The sequence below is a fragment of the Diabrotica virgifera genome, chromosome 3 (assembly GCF_917563875.1).
Source record: "Diabrotica virgifera virgifera chromosome 3, PGI_DIABVI_V3a".
In the NCBI taxonomy this organism is placed as follows: domain Eukaryota; kingdom Metazoa; phylum Arthropoda; class Insecta; order Coleoptera; family Chrysomelidae; genus Diabrotica; species Diabrotica virgifera.
This window is the reverse complement of record NC_065445.1, coordinates 173,817,513-173,842,041: the sequence shown is the minus strand read 5'-3', so window position 1 is coordinate 173,842,041 and position 24,529 is coordinate 173,817,513. Positions and strand designations below refer to the sequence as shown.

The following is a 24,529-nucleotide window of genomic DNA, read 5'->3' as shown; positions in this document are numbered from 1 at the left end:
TAGTATTTTTTCGACAAGGCAGTTTTTATCGAGTTGCGGTTTCTTTTCTAATATGTTTACGTAGAGATTTTATGGGGATTTTGTTCCTTTAAACCTCCCAAATGGTTGTGTACGTTCCAATTAAACTATTACTGCGGTACCATTAGTTAAACACAGTGTTTTTAAAACTTTTTTGCTTCTTTGTATTTTTTCGATAAGGTACATTTTATCGAGATGTGACTTCTTTTTTAATATGGTTCAAAATATACCTAAAAATGTAAATCATAAATAAATTTTCCTATTATTATCAAGTCTCGATAATCGTACTTAGCCATATCACAGATGAACATAACTCATAACATATATGTGGCCATATACAAATACGTGGTGAGTTTGACAAATAATATGCAAAATATCTTGACAAATACTGACTTTTCGAAAAAGTACCAAGAGACAAAGAAGTTTTTAAAGCATTGTGTTTAACTAATGTTACTACAATTATAATCAAATTGAAACGTACACAAAAGTTTGGGGGGTTTAAAGGAACCAAACCACCATAAAATTTTTATGGGGTGTCTAAATTTCACTATAATTTTTTCTTAAGATACTACTGCCCTAAGAATGCCACATGTTCATTTTCAATAAAAAATCTCCAATAGTTTTCGATATATTGGAAAAAATCGATTTTCATTTTGTAACTTCAAAGGGCTGTAACTTTTTTTATGTGTACATTTGTACTAAGGTAAGTTAGGTTCAATCGAACTATTTTGGTCCCAGAATATGTGATTAAATTTATGACCTGTATTTTTGTTACACCCTGTATTATTCCATAAAACGACGCTCAAACTGCAAGACGCAAGAGTCTCGCAGGCTTAGTCTTGTTCTTGCTCAAGTCTTGCACGGTCAGTCTTGGTCTTGGTCTTGCTAAAATAAGGCGGTCTTGGTCTTGGTCTTGGTCTTGCTAAAACGCAAGAACAAGACCAAGACTGCAAGACCAAGACTAATTTTGGGCAACACTACTATTAATCAACTTTTTTTGGTACGCGCGATCCAGGTCTATCATAAAAATAGATGAAATAAAATTAAAAAATTAAAAATTTAAGAAATTATATAAAGTATCTACAAACTAAAAACATATTTGTTGTTTTTAGGTAAAATATGTATTATATCACCTTTATACTTTATTAAAAAATCCAAATTGTATAATTAGTATACTAATCAGTACATTCATTTGTCATTTTTAGCCTAAAATATTAAATAATTTTTATTTTATTGATTATACACTACAATGTACTGTATAATCAATATTATTATATGTCATATTATAATAATGTTGTTGTTAATTAATATATTTCGACAAGTAATTAAAATCGATTAATATGATTTATATAGGATAAAAAGGTATAGATATATATAAAAAGGTATAGGTATTATCTGTATAATAAGCAAGTACAGTTACAAGTTATAAAATAATAATTAATAATGCATATTATGCAATAATCGAATCCAAAGGGCCGGTACGGTTAACTAACCGGAGTTTAATCGAGAAAATACCGGCCCTAAGAATAACAGACTTCATAAATGGAATTATAATTATTACCTATAATTATAATAATAATTAAAATTGCATTTATTAAGTCTGATATTCTTACGGTTGGTATTTTCTGTCCCGATAGGCACCGGTCCTAGCTAGCGTCACCAAATTAAAATTTGGTAACACCAATACGCGGTTTCAGAGCCATCGTCCCCGCAAAATTTTCAGAGACGATCCAGTCAAAGATCCTACTATCGTCAGGGTTGCCAATTTAGTAGATTTTCTACTAGATCTAGTAGAATTTCTTGTGATTTAGTGGGAAAATTTTAAATCTAGTAGATTTTAGAATCTGGTAGAAAATTTAGTAGATTTTAGTAGGATTTGGTTGTAAGTAAAGGAATCTTTTATTTTGACAAATGACAATGACATTACATATTTTTATTTTTATAAATGTGTAAAAAATAACTTCTAAAATGTGCTAAAATTCTATTAGTTACCTGTAATATAGATAAAAAGTAAAATAAGATCATGGAAAAGAGTAAAACGTTGAATTTAATTAGTATTTTGTCATTTAAAGAACAACATAACCCATCATAATACTCATCCTACTGGAAGTGTATTCAGAAATACTCTATTTTAGTTGTTAAATACTTTTGCATATTATGAGTATATAAAATGAGGAATTTATGGACAATGTATTGTTAGGAAATATCCAGTTCTCAACTACCTAATGAAATGACACCATTGCAGAATCTTCAGACAGCAGTTAAAGTGCTGTTTAATCAATCATAAATTATTGCTTCAATTGTTATTGAAAGAAGGTTTGGTAGTCTAAAGAGATTTTTCATATTAATATGTGAAATGAGATGCAATGCAAGATACCTTTTGTTCAAATAGTATCAGCTTTACAAATATTGCAGTTGTTTAGAGAAAACATTGAAATACTGGCAACTGAGCCTGCGGTTATTTAATCCAACAAGTTATGGCAGTACATTTATACATTTTTAACCAGGAGAAAATCTAGTGCAACTTTTTGTGCGTCTGTGTTTGTTTGTTTTAAAATGTTGCCATTTAAGGCAAATACAGTATAACCTCCGTTAACCAAAACATTGTTAAACCGAAATGGCTGACAGTTTCAATAATTTTGTCAATAAAAAGTAAATTAAACGAAAAGCAATAAAATTAAGGAAAATGAACATGTTGAGTGTTTTTTTAAAGAAATCTGTTTTCTTTTGTGTTTCCCTTTGACAATGATGTTTTGTAGCTACATCTCTCCAATACTATGTAATTTGATAAAATAATACAAAAAACAATGTAATTTTTTACTGAAATTTTTGTTATCCAAAATGGCCTACCCCCCAATTATTTCGATTAACGGAGGTTTTACTGTAAATGGTTAATGTTGATAATATATTATTTTTCTTGGACTGCAGTTTGTTAATAAATTTATAAATACATACATGATATTGGTGTTTGATTTGAAATGATTTAAAGTATCATTTAAAGTATGTTATATCACATTCCGTTAAAAGAACTTCCACAACTAGCAAAAATGTATGAATAAACAAATTGTTTTAAAGGACAAAAAAAATAATAGTAAAGGAATTGGCTTTATGGTGGTTTTTTATAGCACATTTAAATAAACAAATGCTGGTGGCATGCAAATGAAATTGTAATACTTTTAGTTCAAAACTTTATAGATTCTAATACATAAAGTATTAAAATTTAAAAAATAAATACTTAAAGCTTTGTTTTATTGTATTAACATGTTTATATTGTTAATCCCATTTATGTTATATATCTGTTGAATTGAACTCCTACTTTTGAATCCAGAATTTTAACAAATCCTAGACTTTTCCACAATGTCTCATCTCAAGCGTGATATTTGTGCATTCAAATTAATTTACATTGCATCTTAAATGCCTTAGATTGCATATCAACCAAAGGATAACATGGAACAAACACCTCCAAATGAAATGCAGGCAGTTGGATCTCAAGTTCAGACAAATATACTGGCTCCTTGGTAGGACATCCAAATTGTCATTGAATAGCAAATTACTACTATACAAAGCCATGTTGAAATCAATTAGGATGTATGGTATCCATCTCTGGGATTGTGCTAAATTAACACACATTACAACCATACAACACTTTCAATCAAAAGTCCTTAGATTAATTACTGGCGCACCCTGGTATGTCAGTAATCTCACACTGACCTGAATATTCCCTTCGTAATATGAAGAAATACACATAGATGAAATACAGCTACCAACCATGAAAGTCGAACAAGAAACCAAGATAACGAACTGATCAAACATATCTACCAATGGACCGATAATCAGAAGATTCAAGCAAACGTGGCTACAAGATTTAATACAACAGTGAAATAAACCTATAAGACGAAGCATCATTGGATCATCATCCTTCCTTGCTTAAAATTTCATTCAAACTTGCTTAAAACTTTTAAGAAATTGATTGTAAATAAAAGTTCACAAGGAGCAAAAAATATATACAAATGTTATTTTAATTCCGATATACCTACCTTTAGACATTACAAAAGACAGAAACATACCATTGTGGGTTTAGAATTAGAGGAAATCGAAAATTATTTTAAGTTAAAAATGAACTTTGTACATATATACTATTTAAAAATTTTTTGCCTAGAACTTATAGTTATCTTTTACATTTTTAATATGTAGAACTTTCCTTTCAGTTAAATACAACTTATTTTTACCTTAGGATATTCTTGTGATATGTGCAATCAAATGAAATTGCCAATGCTTGCAGCATTTTATCAGTTTGGGCACAGATTAACACAACATTATGTTATGTTAATCTGTGGTTGGGGTTTATTGAGTATTAGAAACGAACTTTAATACACTATTTTTACTGGGAACAAGCTATAGTTTTACATTAAAATAAGTTTACAATTCGAAACGCTAAACTAAAAGTAAAATTTTGGATAGTAAACTGTGTTAAGCACAAGAAAGAGACTTTAAAAAAGGGTATAGTTCAAGCAATCTATATAGTGTAATAGGTAAGATTTGTAGCTTTCTTTGGGTTGTTCTTCTTTAATATTAGGCCGGCAGCTGGTGTTTTCTGGTAATTAAATATGTAGTTAAAAATATTTATTTATACTTAGGTAAATACCGTTAAAGCAGGACATAATATTGTATGTGTTAAAATTAATTTTATCAATTTTTTAATAACATTTAACCTCACAGGGACCTCCCTCTTACCGCATGCTTGCATTAATAACTGATGTAGAATAGCTTTTATAATTAATCTTGTTATTATTAGAATTACTGATACTAAAAGAACTTTATAAAAACACAGTTAGACCTAAAATTACTTTAGGTATACAGTTCAAAACTTTAAAATTCAGCACAAAATGCAAGCATGTCCCCGCTCTTTTTTTTTATTAAAAATACAAAATCTAAAAATATTTTTTTAACCGAGTCTTTTCATTAGTACACTTATGCTTGGAAAATGAATTGCACAACACAACAATTAAAATACTGATACACTTAACTCATTTTCTCCTTCTTCCGTATTTTCTTCGTCACTATCATCGCCCAATTCAATAATAAATTTATTTCCACCAATAATGTGGAAGTGCCCAATCTTCTTATAATATTCTTCCACTTTGAATCACTTTGGCGATTCTTTTCTGCCAGTCTACTTTGGTAATATTGGCTACTTCTTTTTTAATGATCTCAATTACCTTTTTGTCAAATTTAGGAAATTTATTTGAACGCCTTATACTTGGTTTTAATTGTCCCCAAATTAACTCAATAGGATTGAAAACACAAAAGTAGGGGGGAAGTCTCAATATAGTGTGTCCATGCTTTTCGGCAATACTCTCTAGAGCGTATAATTTTCTAAATTGCTTTGTGTGTAGAACTTCAATAAGTTGTTTTTTTGTGTAAAAATCTTCGAAATACAAATCATTTTCCATTAAAAAATTTTGTAGGTCAGCTTTCTTTGAAGATGTATTTGGTATTTTAGTGAGTTGTCGGGAATGATAGGAAGCGTTGTCAAGCACTATTACGCTGTTTTTCTCCAAGTTTGGGATCAGCGAGTTTTCAAACCAATCTTCAAAAATGTCAGCTTCCATATTCTTGTGGTAGTCAACGTTACAATCTTCCATTTTCTTCCCACATAATTTTAAAGCATTCGGAACCCATCCCTCACTTCCTCCGCAATGTACAATAATTAGTCGCAAGCCTTTATTTGCAGGCATTTCTGGTATGCACATGCTTGAACCATCTGTCCATCCTTTCTTTACTGTATCGTGGGTATCATACCAAGTTTCATCTAAATAATAAATTCTCCTATTTTCTTGCCTATATTTAGTAATTTCTTCTAGGTACATATTACGTCTGTTGACTGTTCTTTGGCTTTCCATAATTGCTTGACGTTTATTTATTTTTTTGAACTTAAAGCCCATTTTTTTTATCCAATTTTGAAGAGTTTTCTCACAGCAGTTCATATTTCGACCGGTTGTTTCCAATTTCTTTCTTATTATTTCTATTGTAGGTATTTCATTGCTTTTGTAGCAGTCGTATATTGTGGTTTTCAATAGTTTTATAAGTGAAGGATTTAAAGGTCTTGAAAATTTGTAGTCACATCGTTTCTTGCGATGATAGGGTTCATTTTTAACTATTTTATATACAGTAGAAAGTGGAATTTCTGTTAAATCAGAGGTGGCTTGTGCCAATAGTGTTTCATCGAAGCCGAATTTCGTACGTAGATTTTTGTATACATTCAAACATACTTGCTGTGTTTCTGCATTTAAATGCATTCGAATCTTCTTTACGATCTCTTTTTTTTTAGTAATTACATTCACACTAGCACTGGCAATTTCTACAATATCAGCGTTATCGTACGCGATATTTACATTATCCCACGGGCGCCACATCACTATTCACATTAATTAAATTACAAAAATCAACACTTGACACTCTCCAAACGAAATACTAAACCAATATTAAAAATAATTACAGCAAACAAAACACTCGTATCACTTAACACACGTACACTCCAGTACTAATACACTGCTAGGCTACCGAACTAAAACTAATCTTTTGCACGAAACTTGTGAATAGATATGCGGGAGGTCTGGCCGTAAAAACACAGATGCTTTCACAAAGGGCCGCTTCTTAAACGTTTGACCTAACATCTATATTTGAAGAATATCATATTTCACCGGCTTAAAGCTATTCTACAGTATTTTTTACTTGGACAATAGTTCTTAAACAATGGTATTAGTTAAAATGTAACTTGTTTCTCTTGTTTTCACCACTTTCTCCTAGAGAGGATATATTTTTCTATAGAATAAGTATTTAACATTTTTTAAAATTATTTTTTAGAAATTTCAGTTGTTGTTCATGTAAATATTTATAAAAATTATTATATTTTAAATAAAAATGGTTTTTGTATATAACAAAATAGCCTGTCATCTGTCATTTCTTCTTCTTTTTCGGCTGTCATCTGTCATTTCTTGTTTTTTTGGGCAGTCATCTGTCATTTTTTTCTTCTTTTTTGGCTGTCATGTGTCATTTGTGAGCAAATAATTTAGTAGAATTTTTGGTAGATTTTATCCTCAATCTAGTAGAATTTGGTAGGTTTTATATATAAATCTAGTAGAAAACGAGGTTCGGTCGTTGGCAACCCTGACTATCGTTGCCACTCACAGAAGTGGTAAACGGCGCGGCGCACGGTAAGGGCACAGTATAATAAATATGGAACCTCTTTATACTGTGGTAAGGGCGTATTATAATAACGTGCAACCGATTTTACATAAACTCGCTGATATTTTCGTGCGTCTAGTTGGCTATTTTACTGAATTAGGTAGATACTATTAACAAATATTTCTATTTTTAAAAAATATGAATGGAATTATTTCGTAATAGTCATAAAATATTTATTTACAAATTTTAACTGTTACCAATGGTAACAATGGTTACATGGACGCTTCGCCAGTGCGGAGTACCGGAGCAAAAACTAAACCGTTTCTTCCCATTGGCGCCGTTTCATAATCTTCGATAAACCTTTGGTCTACCACTGTACTCTGAAACAGAATACCTCGGTCCAAATCACCGATACATAAAGGTTATCTTCTCAGCCATCAAAGAAGATTGTGTCAGAGTAGATGATTTTGAAAACTATGCCTTGTATCAACGCATTTCAAACAGAGAAGTCTTAAACAGAGTAGGTCAAGGCGAAGGTGACTTAATGAAGATCATAAAAAAGAGAAAACTTGAATATCTGGGGCATATAATGAGAGGTAGCAGATACAGGGTGCTGCAGTTAATACTCAATGGAAAGATCGACGGAAAAAGAGGAATTGGTCGAAATAAATATTCATGGCTCCGAAACCTTCGTCAATGGACTGGCTTATCAGCAGATCAATTGTTACATGCCACACAAGATCGAGAACGATATCGGCAAATTGTTATGGAAGCCACGCCTAAAAATTTGGGCACGGTACTTAAAGAAGAAGAAGCCTTGTAATCTTAGAAGTACATACTTCTAAAAGGAAAGAAAAAGGCAAAAAATGACAAGTTTTATGGCCATTTATTATTACAACTAACTTTCAGTTAGCGGTTTATTCGCCCTATGCCCCAGTTTTGGCTACTGTAAATAGCTATTTCCACGATTTGGACCCATCAATTTGCAATAAGGGCATTATAATTTGGAATGTTGAAAAATAAAATACTTTTGTCAAAAAAAGTTGCATTGTCTTTGCCAGCAGTAAAAATACATGAAGAATAAAGATATAAGCGTGGAAACAAGAAAAAAATTACAAATCAGTTGGACAGATTAGCTTCTAGCTTTAGTCGAAGACGGTTTCTGTGATACTATTCGTTCGTATATCACAAAACTATCAACGCTGCAACAGTTTCAAACAGAACTGCAATAGAAAAAAACTGGAGATCATGGAATCTCCAAAAAAAATTATTTCAAAATGCAGTCCAGCAGATTGTATTAGGTTTGTTCTAGCATCAGTTCCAGCATCAACAGAACTGCAATAGAAAAAAACTGGAGATCATGGAATCTCCAAAAAAAAATTATTTCAAAATGCAGTCCAGCAGATTGTATTAGGTTTGTTCTAGCATCAGTTTCAAACGGTTTGAAACCATCAGCGAATAGTGGACCAGCGCGAGTAGATGGGATAGCACTGATGACTGTATTATGTTTAATCACTGACCAACTGTTTGCTGACGGTTCTGACTAGTTTGACTGTTTGCTAGAACAAACCTATTACTAAGTTAAACATCCAGTTCGAACATAAAGTACACACACCCAAACTTATATGGAATCATCTGACATTTCTTATTATTTCAAACTTCAAATTTAAAAAAACAGACACGAAGTCCAACAATATTTATTTTAAAGCAATTTAATAACAAATACATCACAATTAAATAAAACAATAAAGTATTTAACAAACAAATTGAAACTACTTGTTTTGGTAGGGGAGCAAAGTATGCTAAATGTGCAGTCACTCGAGCGTTATGGGGACCTATTGGGTTGTGAAGAGTAGATCCTAAAACCAAAAAAAGTTAAGTAAAGTTTTCCATTTTAGTGGGCGCTTGCCATTTTTTAATTTAATTTTCCATTTCCAACAATTGTTTTTTCCGATTATAACGCCATCTATGCATAATTCGAAAAAATGTTTCGAATAAAAGTTACTTATTTTTTCGTAAGGAATCCAAATCTGCAATAAAAATGGGGGCTCCTATTTAAGATTTTAAAGTACCCCCACCCCACCTCCGTGGGGATCGTGTTTGTTGCCATTCGATAAATTTTTCAAAAATTTTAAATAAGTGTATTTTACATTTTTTCGATCTGATGTTCATTTCGCGAAATATCGCGGTATTCGTATTTAAAATATTAAATTTACCCCCACCCCTCTTCGTGGGAAGTCGTGTTTGGTATCATTCGATAGATTTTTAAAAAATACTGAGCAAATATTTTTTAGTTTTTCGATCTGTCATTCATTTCGCGAAATATTCGCTTTTTTCTTGTGAAAGTTTGGGACTTACCCATTTCCTTCCGCCCGGCTCAAATCGTCAGATTTTTTAAATATACACTCTTTTGCATGTACTTAACTTACCTTATCTTAATCTGACAATTTTGAGTTTTTTTAAGGACAGATTTTTTTTTCGGGCCCCCTTAACGAACTCCCCTGTGTTAAGAGCCAATATATGTTGGAGGTACATCTGCAGGCTACCAGGTTTCTCCCCATATGATAATCTGACGCGCTCGAGTAACTGCAAAAATCCCCGCTTGGGCTCCCCTACCATTTTAAAGTCAAAGTCAATAGCAGAAAAAATTTCAATGTAAAACGAATAATGTTTAAATTATTTTTATTTATTTTTTTGTTTTTTTTTTTGGTAGTCAGTGTTATCACCTCTAGTCCTTATGCAAGCTTGTATGCGTGGGCACGCTCCTAATCAAATTATCAACATTTTTTGTGGTAGGTTACTTCATTCTTCAAGACCAGCTTGTACTAGCCGTGCGGTGTTTTGTGGATTTTCTCGGCGAGCTCTAATTTTTCTTTTAGCATATCCCGCAAATACTCTATAGGGTTAATCTGGTGAGCAAGCAGGCCACTCCAAACAAGGGATACCTTCTGCTTGAATGAAGTCTCTAGTCACTCTAATGGTATGATCCATTATCATGCATGAAAATTAACTTTTCTCCTGTTGCACCTCTCCAGAGTCTAACTACAGGTTATCAACATACCTGTGAGCAGTTAAAGTTTATTGGATGAAAATTTTAGGAGTTTTTTACGGATCACAATAATTGTGGAATTGAGGAATTATTCCTCTGCAGAACATTACACTTCCCCTTGTATATTTGTGAACAGATCTGGCAGTTTTCGTTCTTGCTTGTCTTCCTCGACCTCTAAGTACTTACACGATTTCGTGGGTCATCTGGTTTTACAAAAATCCTGACTTTTTCTGAAAATAGCACATTTTGTCAATTCCCAATGTTCCAGTTTTGGTGGTGAAGACACCAATTTAGGCGATCAATCTTGTGCTGACTGGATAACTCGAGAACCCATAACTGTCTCCTGCTGTATACTTCTTGACACGAACTCCTTTTATCGTTTCAACTGAAACAGTTACACCTGTAGCTTCCAAAAGCTGCCTTTGGAGCTGAAGGTGAGAAATGGGTAGGTGTCTTCCAGCTGATTGGACAATTAAAACGATCGTGGCGAGCTGTTATTACTTTTTGGCGACTTTCCCTTGCTTCATTTTTGAGCTTCCTAGTTCCTGTTACCTAGCATAGGTTTTGGACAGAACGCCCTGTATTACGCCTAGCTCTACAGCTAAGTCCCTCTGAGAACATTACTTGCTCCACAAGACCAATAATCTTTCCTCATTGTAAGTTCTATAACCCCACTTAAGGCATATTTTCGTTTTTGGACGCAAAAGTTAGTTTATTTATTTTCGTTCAATTTGCAACTCAAGCAAATAACCTATAAATACCGTACCGAGCTGTACTATCTTATTGTCTTATCGATTTGTTTATTTTCAATAGAAACCCTTATTCTTCGCAACAATAACAAGTTTTTTCAAAAGAAATAAATATTGCTTTGAAATACATGGTGCTTCCATATAAGTTTGAGTGTGTGTATATATGTATTCTGGAAATAGTATATTGTACAACAAGAGAGAAAAAAGACATATTTCTCACGAGCGCAAAAGTTTGTTGGCACGAGCCGAGGTACGAGGCGAGTGCCGCAAATCAAGCGAGGGAGAAATATGTCGTTTTCTCACGTGTTGTATACTGTACTTTTTCTATGGATGCGTTTTTGTCAAGAGTACAAACTTCAAAATTAAAAAATTTAGGTGCTTTTATGTAGATTATATGCCAAAATTGAAATAAAATACATACTATACACATATGTAGGTATTTAATATTCTTAATATTTATATACTTTTATTTATTTAAAATTATAGTTACTACCAGTTATATTTGAACAGTTTTGAAAGGTAATTCCTGGTAAGTTTTGATTTGACACATTTTATTTGACAATAATATTTGTGTTTGTATTGTGCATGTTACCATGGAAACCGCGATTCTACGTATGGAACCCGTGAGAAAAAATATTTCTCACTGCAATGGCCGACTTTTCTCACAGCCTGAGAAATTGTTCGTTTTGAATGTATGTAAGTAGTGAGAGAAGTTGCACATTGTATAGCATCCATAGAAAAAAAATATTAGAACATGCACAACAAGCTTTTTCCTGGACGGCTAATAACAAGTAAGCCGCTAATAACAAGAGAAAAAGTCAAATAACATACCTATCTAGTGGATTACAGATCCTAGATCCTTTTTATTTATTCATATATTTTGGACTAACACAAATGTTTAAAGAATGCAGCTCAAAACACTTAACTGTTCGACTGTTGAGAAATCACTACGAAACTCCACAGTAGTACTTTTAAAGCCTTTGTCAGGTTATATTTAGTAAGATTATTCACTTTTCATTCATTTTATTATTCGATTGATTTCAAGGAAGTTGGCGATGGAGGTTATAAATACAATTCTATATTTATCGCCCTTTCAACTTAAACAAATATTTTAAGTAGAGGTTCAAATGTTAAAATGCACAAAAATATTTTATTTAAAAAATGTCTTGCACGTGATGTAGGAACTCGTTTGGTTGCAGATTTATTCTAAAAATAAATACCTTTTATTGGCTTTTTTACTAACCGAAACCAGCAGTATAATTTAAAAATACATAAAATAATTCCGAAACGCGGAAATGTTTTGGAAGCTTGCCTGGAGAACTCCTCATTCCAAGATTTAACATTCTCACATAGTATACCTAATTTACTATTTTACTGGGGAAATAAGCCACAATTTAAGTTGGAAATTAAATTTATTGACGTTTCGACTTCCACTTCGTAAATAGTTATCGAAATACAAAATATTAAGAAATTAAAAAAAGTTTGTTTATGTTGCTTTTGGTAAAAAAATTCTTCTAATAATTTAATTTAGTCAGACTTTTTCATATTGACAATTCAGAAGACATATATTAATACATTTTAAAGTAGACGACTTTAAAATGATATTGTCAATATTTATGAGTTGCGTTCCTGGGACGATTTTATTGGAAGATAGTTCATTCGATTATATGAAATCAACTTTAACGTAAGAATATCCGTCATAAAATCATAGCGTGTGATTTGAATTTAAAAAGACAACCACATGCAATGGTAACAGTAATATTCTCGTGTTAGTGATTCCATAGTAAATGACGAGGCAAACCAGGAAAAAACCTCATGATATTATCCCGACATGGTAAGTATTTGGTCTTGCGAGCACCACACTCTCGGCGAAGTTACTTCGCCAAAAATGACCGACGTCCGAAGTACCCGTAACTACACACTCGTTCTACTTCGCGAGGAACACATTCAGGCGGTGCGATACCGACATCGATCCCTTTGACTCGATCGCAAAAACCGCCTCAGAATGGAAGTAGACCGAGGCGCAGCAAAGTAGCATAAAGTGGCCGTCTACACTCTCGTACTTGTTGAACTTCGATCGACTTCGCCGAGAGTGTGGTGCTCACATAACATTCAGTTTACTGTCAAAATTGACACCAAACTCTGATTTTATATGAATATGAATATATACTTCTGTATTCTGACGAGGAATTTGCGACACAACTGATTTCATGTAACATACATTAGTCCTGATTCTTTCAGTAGATACTATGTTTGAATCTTTACACTGAACTCTACGTTCATTGTCCAAAGCCTACTTACATATTTGAGATCTATCAAATTCTTTATTTTTAATATAAGACTGACGTTCACTTATTCTAACGTTTAATGGTCTTGATGTTTCACCTAAATAAAAATGTTCGCATTCACAAGGTATTTTATAAATACAATTCTTTGTTGTCTCTAGTTCATTATTTAGTCCAGGAACCGAAGCTTTTCACCCCGCAATTTTTACAGAATGGATCGATTTGCTTGAAAATTTGAGAATAAGTAGTGGATGGTCCAAGGATCAAAATCTATATGATGCCTAAAGGCGCTTTTATTATGGGGGTGGTTGCCACCCCATCCCGGGGGTGGAAATTTTTTATTATAATTTGACAGCAAAAGTTGATAAAAACATTCATTCTAAGCAAAAAATGTTGTATACATTTTTTTGATAAAACTAATAGTTTTCGATTTATTCACTATCGAAAGTGATAGTTTTATATGGAAAAAATCAATGTTCTTCTATAGTATACTCATTTACTATTCACTCAATTTTTATCCTAGAAAAAAATTTTTCACACCAAGTTCTTAAGAATTAAATAACCTACAATTTCATATTTAAACAGTTTTTCTTATCTTTGATGCTAATCTTTCTATTCTGAAGAAAATGGCATTTTTTACAAAACTACAAAAATTCTTTCGTTTTAACTTCAATTTTTTAAAAACTAATCATTCTAAGCCAGTCAAACTTCTAGAATATATTAATAATATACAAATAAAGAAGAATGAATAAGGCCAATGACTAAAAACACCGCTAACTTAGATTATTATGCTTACAATTGGATTTATCCTTTTTTTTTTCTCAAAAAAATATATTGATTTTTTAACCGTAACTTTTTTATTTTGTATCCTAGAAAGTTTGTTATAAAAAAATTTTGTAGGTTGTTACAAGATCTACAAACTTATTAAGTAATATTAAATTTTATTAAAATCCTTAGTCACAAAAAGAGGTGACTTTGAAAGGGTTGGTAAAGGTGGTTTTTGCATGCAATTACAAGTTTTAATTGTCAATAGCTCACTTAATTTTTGTCATAGAAAAATTTTTTTCATACCAGATTCTTGGGAATTAAATTAGCTACAATTTAATATTAAAATATTTTTTCACATCTCTGATGCTAATCTTTTTATTCAGAAGAAAAGGCCATTTTTTCCAAACTACAAAAATTCGTTAATCGCTGTTAACTTCATATTTTTAAAAACGAATCATTCTAAGTCGGTCAAACTTATCGAACGTATTAATAATACATAAATAAATAAGACCAAATAAGGTCAATGCCTAGTTTTAATTAGGGTGGTGATTACGGGGTTGCTTCCGACCACTTTTGCGCTGAAAAAAAAAATAGGGACTGACATTCTTTCCATTATAAGTCACTTAATTTTTGAGCTAGAGACTTCTTTTTTATTTCTAGAGATAGATATTTTTAAATTCTTTAAATTAGTTTTAATAAATTATTCTCGAAAAATGCATATTTTTCCCGTCTTTTGACTTTGAAACTACAATATTTAGCATTTGAAAAAGGAGAGCTAACATATAATAAAGTATATCTTGATTAATGTTGGTCTTAAAGAAAATTAAAAAACACGGTTTTATTTATTTTTTCAAATAGTACATTTTTGTTTAGTAAGGTTGTTTTGATAAAACGAAAACTTATGGAGTTATTAGCAGAAAACTGATTAAAAACATTGATTTTTCGATATAACACTAACACTTTCGATAGCGAATAAATCGAAAACTATTCATTTTATAAAAAAAATGTATAGAACATTTTTTGCTTAGAATGAACGTTTTTACCAACTTTTGTGGTCAAAATATAATAAAAAATTTCCACCCCCAAAAGGGGGTGGCAACCACCCCCATGGTAAAAGCGCCTTTCGGCATCATATAGATTTTGATCCTTGGACTATCCACTACTTATTCTCAAATTTTCAAGCAAATCGATCCATTCTGTAAAAATTGCGAGGTTTTGTCCTATTTCAAGCTTCATTACTTGGACTAATTAGGTTCGTTTTAGATAAAATAGATCTCAATGTGTTTGTTGTTTTGATTCTTGTTAAAATGTAGAATTTATTTTCTATTTATTCTCACGGATAGTCCTTTTATATAATATGGTATTGTTATTTTCATCCTATTATTCTGTGTGAATGTTATATGATCCCTTTCTAAGTTATTATGTTCCATTCGGTCCATTCTTGACAATTATTTATTTATAAACGACAAAGGATAATCATTTTTTAATAAAACAGATGTTAACATATATTGTTTTTCTTCTAAGAATGAATTTTTGTTATTCTTCTTCTTCACGTGCCATATCAGAATTATCCGACGTTGGCGATCACCATTGCGAAGGCTTCTCGATCTTCTGCAATAAGGAATAATTGTCCTGCATTTGATATCTGAGTCCATTCACGAATGTTTTTTAACCAAGAAACTTGTTTTCTTCCTACACCTCTACGACCCTCTATTTTGCCTTTAAGGATCAGTTGTAATATTTTATATCGACTCCCCCTCTTCAGTTCTCTATCTTTGTTGGCCCTCCTTAGTACTTCTTCATTAGTTTTTCTTGCTTTCCAAGGTATGTATATTCAGCATACGTCTATGAATCCACATTTCCAATGCTTCAATTCTGTTCATGATCGATACTTTTAGCGTCCACAATTCTGCACTATACAAAAGTAAGGACCAAACATAGCACTTAACCATTCTTTGTCTTAGTTCTAAACTAAGATGATTATTGCAAAGAAATGACTTCATTTTCATAAAAGTAGTTTTAGCCATTGCTATTCTACGTTTTATTTCTATGTCTAGATCTAGTTGGTCCGTTATCACCGTTCTTAAATATATCATCTTGTGAACTTTCTCAACTTGGACTCCATTTAACTGAAGCTTGCATCGGGATGTGGGTCACGACTAAACACTAAAAATTTGGTTTTGGTTTGGTTTGTTTGAGTTTATTTTAATGCCAATTTCCTCTCCTACCTCGTGGATACGATCAAGCAGAATTTGGAAACATTCAATATTATCTGACAGAATTACTGTATCGTCTGCATTTCTAATCACATTAAGTAGTTCCCCGTTGATTTTTATTCCATATGGCTGTCTCTCAAGTGCCTTTTTAAATAACTGGTCCGAGTAAACATTGAACAATGTTGGCGACAAAATGCAACCTTGTCTGACTCCTCGTTGTAAGAAGATTTTATCGGTGTAGTTATCTCCAATTTTTACGATAGCAGTTTGATTCCAGTACAAATTTTTAATGACACGAATATCCTTGTCATCTATTCTGATATTTTTCAGTATTTGCATTAATTTTACATGCTGTACTTTATCGAATGCTTTTTCGAAGTCCATGAAACATGCAAATACATATTTTCTTTGGTTACGGCATTTTTGTAATACGTTGTTAAGAGCAAAAAGTGCCTCCCTAGTTCCCAAAGCATTTCTAAAACAAAATTGGGTATCTTCGAGATCTTCTTTTGTTAGAACAAGTAATTTTGGCTCTATTGTATAAAGTGCATATATAAGTATATCTCACATATTTTCTCTGACACTCCTAATGCAAAAATATTGTATTTTCCATAAATAACAAACAATGAATAACAATAAAACTTAAATGATAGATTAATCGTTTTTAATGCTACTATTAGAAGTTTCTGCTATCTGACGAGTATACCTAGTTTTTTTTATTTTTAGTTTTATGAAAAACGTTATTCTTTATCAAGTGCTGCATGTTCTAAAACCAGATTCTAGTCCTAAAATACAAACTGTAGTTTGTGCATGTCATTGTCAAAAATCATGCGCTAATAGCTTTTTTCTATAGAATATTCTAAAAATTTTCTAAATAGCTAAGTAGAAAGTAGACACAAAGGGTTTGATGTTTGGTTTGATACGAGCAGGAGGACGATTAAAATATTTAAAGTATCACATCACGGCATCACAGACACTGCTCAAATGATGAGACATATGCAGAAGAAGGAAAAGTTAAAGATATTTTAACAATGAATTTGCATGTTAATCAAATGTAGTAGAATATAGAGATAATGAGTCCATCTTTATATTCCAGCATCAAAGACTACAGAGACTTCCAGCCAAGTAGGAAAAAAAGAATGGAGACATAGTGGATCGCATATGATGTAGTGCTACTTTTACTCTAAAAAAAAATGCTAACCAAACCTGAACACTATAATTTATTTTTGACATATTATTTGTTCTCTTTTATTGGGCGGTATGTTAGCTTATGTATAAGAAGATATGACCGGAAGATTCTATAAAACATATTTGGTAATCTAATACTTACCGTCACTAACACTAAAGGGCTATATCTACGTGTTTGGCTGGCTGTCTAGTGTAGTAATGAATGTATTCCAACCTTTACGTGCTCACTGTATACAAAAGTAGAAAAAACAAAAAAATGTTATCTTTTTTAGAGAACTAACAGAACCCTATCTATATAATATTCTAAAGCCGGGTCCATACTATGTAACAAAACATCTTAAATAACAAAGTTTCATAACTTGTTACAGAATTTTAAATAAAAATGTTTTAAAACACCGTGTTGTATAACATTTTTCTGGTTATATAGCATGTTTTATGTTATCCGACAGTTGTCCGTTTTAACCAAATAAAACATGTTTAAAACACGTGTTTTTTTATTTTATTAAACATTATTAAACATAAACAATTTTATGTTTTAAACAAATAAAATGTAGAAAAAACATTGTTTAAATCATATTTTCTTAAGCATAATATTAATAACTTTGATTTTAACTTTTCTTTAACCTAATAGATAAGAAAACCAATTGCAATTAGAGGCTATTGCCTGGGGAACTCCAGACTATTTACTATTTATAAAATATCATTGCAAGTTCGCTATTGTAATAACTATATGTTTTAAATATGTTTTTTTAAACATGCAAATGGTAAATTTTTGTACATGATACGAAGGAGCTTCAAGGAGCGTATGGAAATGGCTTTGACCCCGGTTCATTTTTTGGCAAATTTGCTTGATAAGCGCTCTAGTGGAAATTAACCTAAAATCCATCTATTATAAATTATCATCCAGGAGCATTGCCAATTATTATTAATTGCTAGGCAAAGTGTGTACCGTTTAAACCATATACGTTTTCTAAACATTTAATTTAGAACGTAATACCAAGGACATGGTGGCGTTCTATGAAAAATATAAATACTACAGCATTGGAACTTGCTAAACAGCTCCACACAGCTAATGCATCGTCAGCCAACATAGAAAGACTCTTCTCAACATACGGTTTACCATTCCAAACTACGTAATCGGCTAGGCAATGTCAAAGCTACTAAGTTGGTTTTAATTTTTAAAGAGCTTAATTGCATCAGTGATGACGTGATATCAGATTGATAATTTTAGATTACAAGATTACTATGAGACTGGAACAGTTTTGAGAAATTTATTAACTCTTGTATGCAAAATGTTTTAAGTTTTTAAATTTTTGTTAAGTTTCGGTTATTAATAAATAAATAATCCGTATGTTAAAAAGTTTGTATAATGTATTTGAGAATTTTTTTCATACTTATTTATTATTTTAACCTGGAAGCAGTCGCCTCGTTAGAAAAAATCTCACATTTTATTCTTCTCCGTGATAACTCAGTGAAAAATTTTGCAACATAATTTTCCACTCGTAAGTGTCAAGATCCGACAAAAACTTGATGAGAACATTGAACTAAACGTTCCACTCAAGACACCACAGAACATTGATGAAGCCGTCGCAAATCTAACAAAAGGAATTCAAACAGCAGCCTGGCACGCAACTCCCAATGTTGCCGATAATAAATCCAAAGGTGATAATCCAATTATTGTAAAAGAAAAAATCATAGAAAAACGAAGACTTCGTAAAAAGTGGCAAAACAATAGAACTGAAATCAATAAAAGGAATTATAACAGAGCAGCATCTGAATTAAAAAGACTACTACACACAATAAGGAATCAGAACGTACAAGAGTACCTCGAAAAACTAACACCTACGGAAGCAACAGATTATTCTCTATGGCGTGCTACACGAAAAATGAAAAGACCAATACAACAAATACCTCCGCTTAGAGACTCTGCGGGAACATGGGCCAGAAGTAATAATGAAAAAGCAAAGGCCTTTGCTGAACACCTAAGCAACGTCTTTAAACCTTACAACATGGACCAAAACGACGAAGATAATAATGAAATCTTAAATTTTCTTGATATACCTTTTCAAATGGATCTCCCAATAAAAAAATTTAAACCTAAAGAAATCCGAATGGTAATTATGGATGAAATTAATCCAAAAAAGGCTCCTGGATATGACCTCGTCACTGGAAAAATCCTGCAAAACGTAACTAAGAAAACAATCATGGCAATAACACATATATTTAATGCAATACTTACGTATGCACATTTTCCCAATCAGTGGAAAGTAGCAGAGATCATAATGTTACAAAAACCAGGAAAAGACCCCAAAGAACTGAACTCATATAGACCCATTAGTCTCTTACCAATATTATCTAAGCTATTTGAAAAAATGTTTCTACGTCGATTAGAACCAATAATAGAAGAAACAAGATTAATTCCAAAACACCAATTTGGTTTCCGTAGCAAACATGGAACAATAGAGCAAACACATCGTATAGTCAAACAAATCAGCAATGATCTAGAAAACAAGAGGTACTGTAGTGCAGCTTTTCTAGATATCGGCCAAGCATTCGACAAAGTGTGGCATACAGGACTCCTCCATAAGCTGAAGAAAAATCTTCCGTATCAATATTATTTAATTATAAAATCGTATCTGACAGATCGCTTTTCATTAGTAAAACAACAAGATGCTCGCTCAGAACTATTTAAAATAAAATCCGGCGTCCCACAAGGTAGTGTACTTGGTCCCTTACTATACCTGTTATTTACTGCTGACCTACCTACAACTAGATTGACAACAGTCGCAACATTCGCGGATGACACAGGTATTATCGCATCTCACACAGACCCCCAAAGAGCTTCGCATAAATTACAAGCCCACTTAAATAAAATAGAAAAATGGTTAAAAAAATGGAAACTAAGAGCTAATGAAACAAAATCGACCCACATGACATTTACCATGCGAAGAGAGAGCTGTCCACCAGTATACATAAACAACAAACAATTATTACAAGTAGATACAACCAAATACCTGGGCATACATCTAGATAAAAAACTAACATGGAGAAAACACATATTCACCAAAAGAAAGCAACTTGGACTCAAACTTCAACAAATGTACTGGATTCTGGGTAGACATTCAAGACTGTCAATTGAAAATAAATTAGTGGTATACAAAGCCATACTTAAACCCATATGGACCTATGGCATACAGCTATGGGGCTCAGCCAGTAACTCTAACTTGGAAATTATACAACGTTTTCAAAATAAGGCATTAAGAACCATAGTAAACGCTCCATGGTACGTCCCCAACGCAATAATAGAGAGAGACCTGAAAGTTCCCAGCATCAAAGAAGAAATCAGCAAATACAGTGAAAAGTATGAAGAAAGACTTAGTGCGCATCCAAATGATTTCGCGAGTGAATTATTAAACACGGAGGGTGAAGTTCGCAGACTTAAGCGTTATAAACCAACTGACTTACCAAATAGATTTTAGATAAATTAGAACTATTTTAAGTTTTACTTTATTTTACTAGTAGTACTATCTATACATTTGTTGATAATTTAGAAAGGAAAGTTTTCATTGGAATTCTTACCTACATGTCATAGCCTAAGAAAGTCATAACTTTAACTGATTGTTCCTAACGGAACAGATTGTTAAATAAATTGGAGTAATAAAAAAAAAAAGTAAGTGTCAAGAAAGATTATAGTAATGCGTGTGATTTTTTTAATGTTTTTTTTTATTTATTTTTTTTTTTGGGGAATTTATGGCTTTGGTGAGAACCAATTAGCTTTAAAATTGTTAAAAATATACATTTATAATATAACAAGTAAATAAAAATAGTATAAAATAGAAATTTGCTTTAAATTCGTATTTAAATTCGTATTGTGAGATTTTTTCTCTACGCGCGAATACTTACGTGACAGAAGTGAGCGCGACTGCTCCCGGGTTAATAAAGAAAATGAAAAAAAAACGCTTGTTTAATTTAAACGTTTTAAACGTGTTTTAAACTGTTTTAAACAAAAACTGTTTTAAACATATACACATGTTTAAAACATGTTTAAAACAGTTGTTTCAAACAAAATGTTTAAAACGAAACAACCCTGAAGAAAGTTATAAAACATTGTTGTAAAACCGCATCGCCGGTGATCTACATTTAAAAACATGTTATTGAAACATTTCTCTTCTCTGGCTGGCATAGTTCACGAGCAGCAACCATTGGAGTCATATCGCCTTGTTCGTTCTTGAGTGATTTTTCTAAATTTTCCATTGCTCTATTCACGTGGGGTTCTTTACGCAATGGAATGATCGAGAGAACTGACTGCTCATTTAATTGAGCTCTTTCGTGAGCAACGAGTATTATGGGACCCTACATTTATGGATTTTAAAAATTGAAATAAAAAACACGACGCATGGACTGAAATAGCCGCAGAAGTGAAAACAGATACAATAGTATGGTATAGTTAGACCCAAACCCAGACATCCAAAGTGAAAGTTATCCTCCAACACCAAATTGTTCTATATGGTCCACATAATGTTCAGAAAAAAGTCACACCATTTTGAGCGTCGGGTTTGGGGGGGAGAGGGGGGAGAAATCTGCAAATTCGTAGTTTTTTATGTTTTTCGTCAATATTTCTAAAACTAAGCGGTTTAGCATGAACAACCCTCTACACAAAATTGTTCTACATTAAATTTGAAATAAAAAAGGCCATATGCATAACCCTTCTAAAATGAACGGTTCCAAAGTTACGGAGGTAGTATAGTATAATTGGTCCAAAAAAAGGCCTAACCCAGACATCCAAAGTAAAAGTTTTCCTTCAACACCAAATTGTGTTCAGTAAAAAGTTACAGGCCTAACCCTAAAAATGTTCTACATAAAATTTAAAACAAAAAAGGTTCTATACATAATTTTATAAAATCAACGGTTCCAGAGTTACGGAGGGAGAGTGGAGGTTCTCGATACTTTTTGTATATACCTATTTCTCCCCCCCCCCCCCAAACCCGACGCTCAAAATGGTGTGATTTTTTCCTGAACATTATGTGGCCCATATAGAACAATTTGGTGTTAGACGATAACTTTCACTTTGGATGTCTGGGTTTTTGGTAGTTATATCATATCATAAATATTGCCCAAAAAATATAAAAAGTATCGAAAACCGTAACTCTGGAACCGTTATTTTATAACAATTATGTATAGAACATTTTTTTTTTAATTTCATGTAGAACATTTTTGTATATAACATTGTTTACGCTAAAGCATGTTTTAGAAATATTGACGAAAAACCTAAAAAAACTACTAATTTACCGGTTTCTCTCCCATCTCCCTCCCAAACCGGACGCTCAAAATGGTGTAACTTTTTACTGAACAATATGTGGACCATATAGAACATTTTGGTGTTGGAGGAAAACTTTTACTTTGGATGTTGGGTTAGGCCTTTTTTTGGACCAGTTATACTATACTACCTCCGTAAATTTGGAACCATTCATTTTACAAAGATTATGCATAGGGGCTTTTTTATTTCAAATTTAATGTAGAACAATTTTGTATAGAAGGTTGTTCATTCTAAACCGCATAGTTTTAGAAATATTGGCGAAAAACTTAAAAAACTACGAATTTACCGATTTCTCCCCCCTCTCCCCCCCAAACCCGACGCTCAAAATGGTGTGACTTTTTACTGAACAATATGTGGACCATATAGAACATTTTGGTGTTGGAGGAAAACTATTACTTTGGATGTTTGGGTTAGGCCTTTTTTTGAACCATTCAAAAAACTACGAATTTACCGATTTCTCCCCCCCCCCCCCAAACCCGCCGCTCAAAAAGGTGTGACTTTTTACTGAACAATATGTGGACCATATAGAACATTTTGGTGTTGGAGGAAAACTTCTACTTTGGATGTTTGGGTTAGGCCTTTTTTTGGACCAGTTATACTATACTACCTCCGTAACTTTGGAACCATTCATTTTAGAAAGATTATGCATAGGGCCTTTTTTATTTCAAATTTAATGTAGAACAATTTTGTATAGAGGGTTGTTCATGCTAAACCGCATAGTTTTAGAAATATTGGCGAAAAACTTTAAAAAAAACCACGAATTTACCGATTTCTCCCCCCCCCCCCCCCCCCAACCCGACGCTCAAAATGGTGTGACTTTTTTGTGGACATTGTGTGGACCATATAGAACAATTTGGTGTTGAAGGATAACTTTCACTTTGGATGTCTGGGTTATGCCATCTTTTAGATCAACTATACCAGGGGTGGCCAAGCTCCTTGATATCCGAGCCATTTTTAAAATTTTGAAATTTTTCGCGAGCCGCAATAACAATTATTTAAAAAGTGTAAAAAAGTTTTTAAATTTTTCTCTCACTGTTTGGATTCACGAATTTTGAAATAAAATGGTTCACATTGTTGTTTTAAATATGTAAATAATTCTACAAGCAGTTTTTACTAATTTAGGATTCTTCGATTCTTCATATTATCATCCTTCCATTTATTTCTGGGACAGTCTACTGATCTACCGTCTCTCAAAAAACACTGTCTTTAACACTTTGTCATCTGTCTTCCTCTGATCTTACCACATAACCTTCCCATCTTATCTTAGCTTTTATATGTCTGACGATGTTTTCAGTGCCATATAGTCACCAACTCAGCTTTGCGGCACCTTCTTCACTCTCCTGTCAATTCATCTCTTTGAGGCCCAAATAAGAGAACTTTCCTTTCAAAAACCAGGAGCATATTTATTTCCCGATGATGCAGAGTCCATGTTTTACTTCCATGTAACAATTGGTCGAATAATTGGCATGTACCTACAGTCTTAATTTAGATTGTCTTTTTAGCATCTTAAATCTTAATAATGATGATAGGGAGTATAATGCTCTATTCCAAGCAGCTATCCATGCTGAGACCTCTTTTTATATGTGGTTGTCATTTGTCATCTGTGATTACCACATATATTTAAAATTTTTTACTACTTCAAATCTCTTTGTCTCTTTGTCTGAGTCCTGATGTTACAGTTTGTCTTTGTTATTTGTTGTCAGTAATTTAAGACATTTGAAATACAAAAATTTAAAGTAATTCAGGTACAT

The 24,529-nt window shown here is 32.3% G+C and overlaps 1 protein-coding gene across 4 annotated transcripts in view; it reads right to left on the bottom strand.

The window, feature by feature from the left end:
- The window catches only part of LOC126881397 (uncharacterized), a 246,378-nt gene that overhangs the window by 158,972 nt on the left and 62,877 nt on the right, over window positions 1-24,529 (bottom strand). The window contains exons 1-2 of one of the 4 annotated variants that reach the window (XM_050645655.1): window positions 11,836-13,545; window positions 4,725-8,573 (exon numbers count right to left, since the gene is read on the bottom strand). The exons of 1 other annotated variant lie outside the window; for it this stretch is intronic. In XM_050645655.1, coding sequence (XP_050501612.1) covers window positions 5,142-6,434 — 1,293 coding nt within the window. In that variant the 5' untranslated portion in view covers window positions 6,435-8,573; window positions 11,836-13,545 and the 3' untranslated portion in view covers window positions 4,725-5,141. Of the gene's footprint in view, window positions 1-4,724; window positions 8,574-11,835; window positions 13,546-24,529 lie in introns of those variants that run through there. 2 more of the 4 variants (XM_050645656.1, XM_050645653.1) reach the window with 2 other exon arrangements.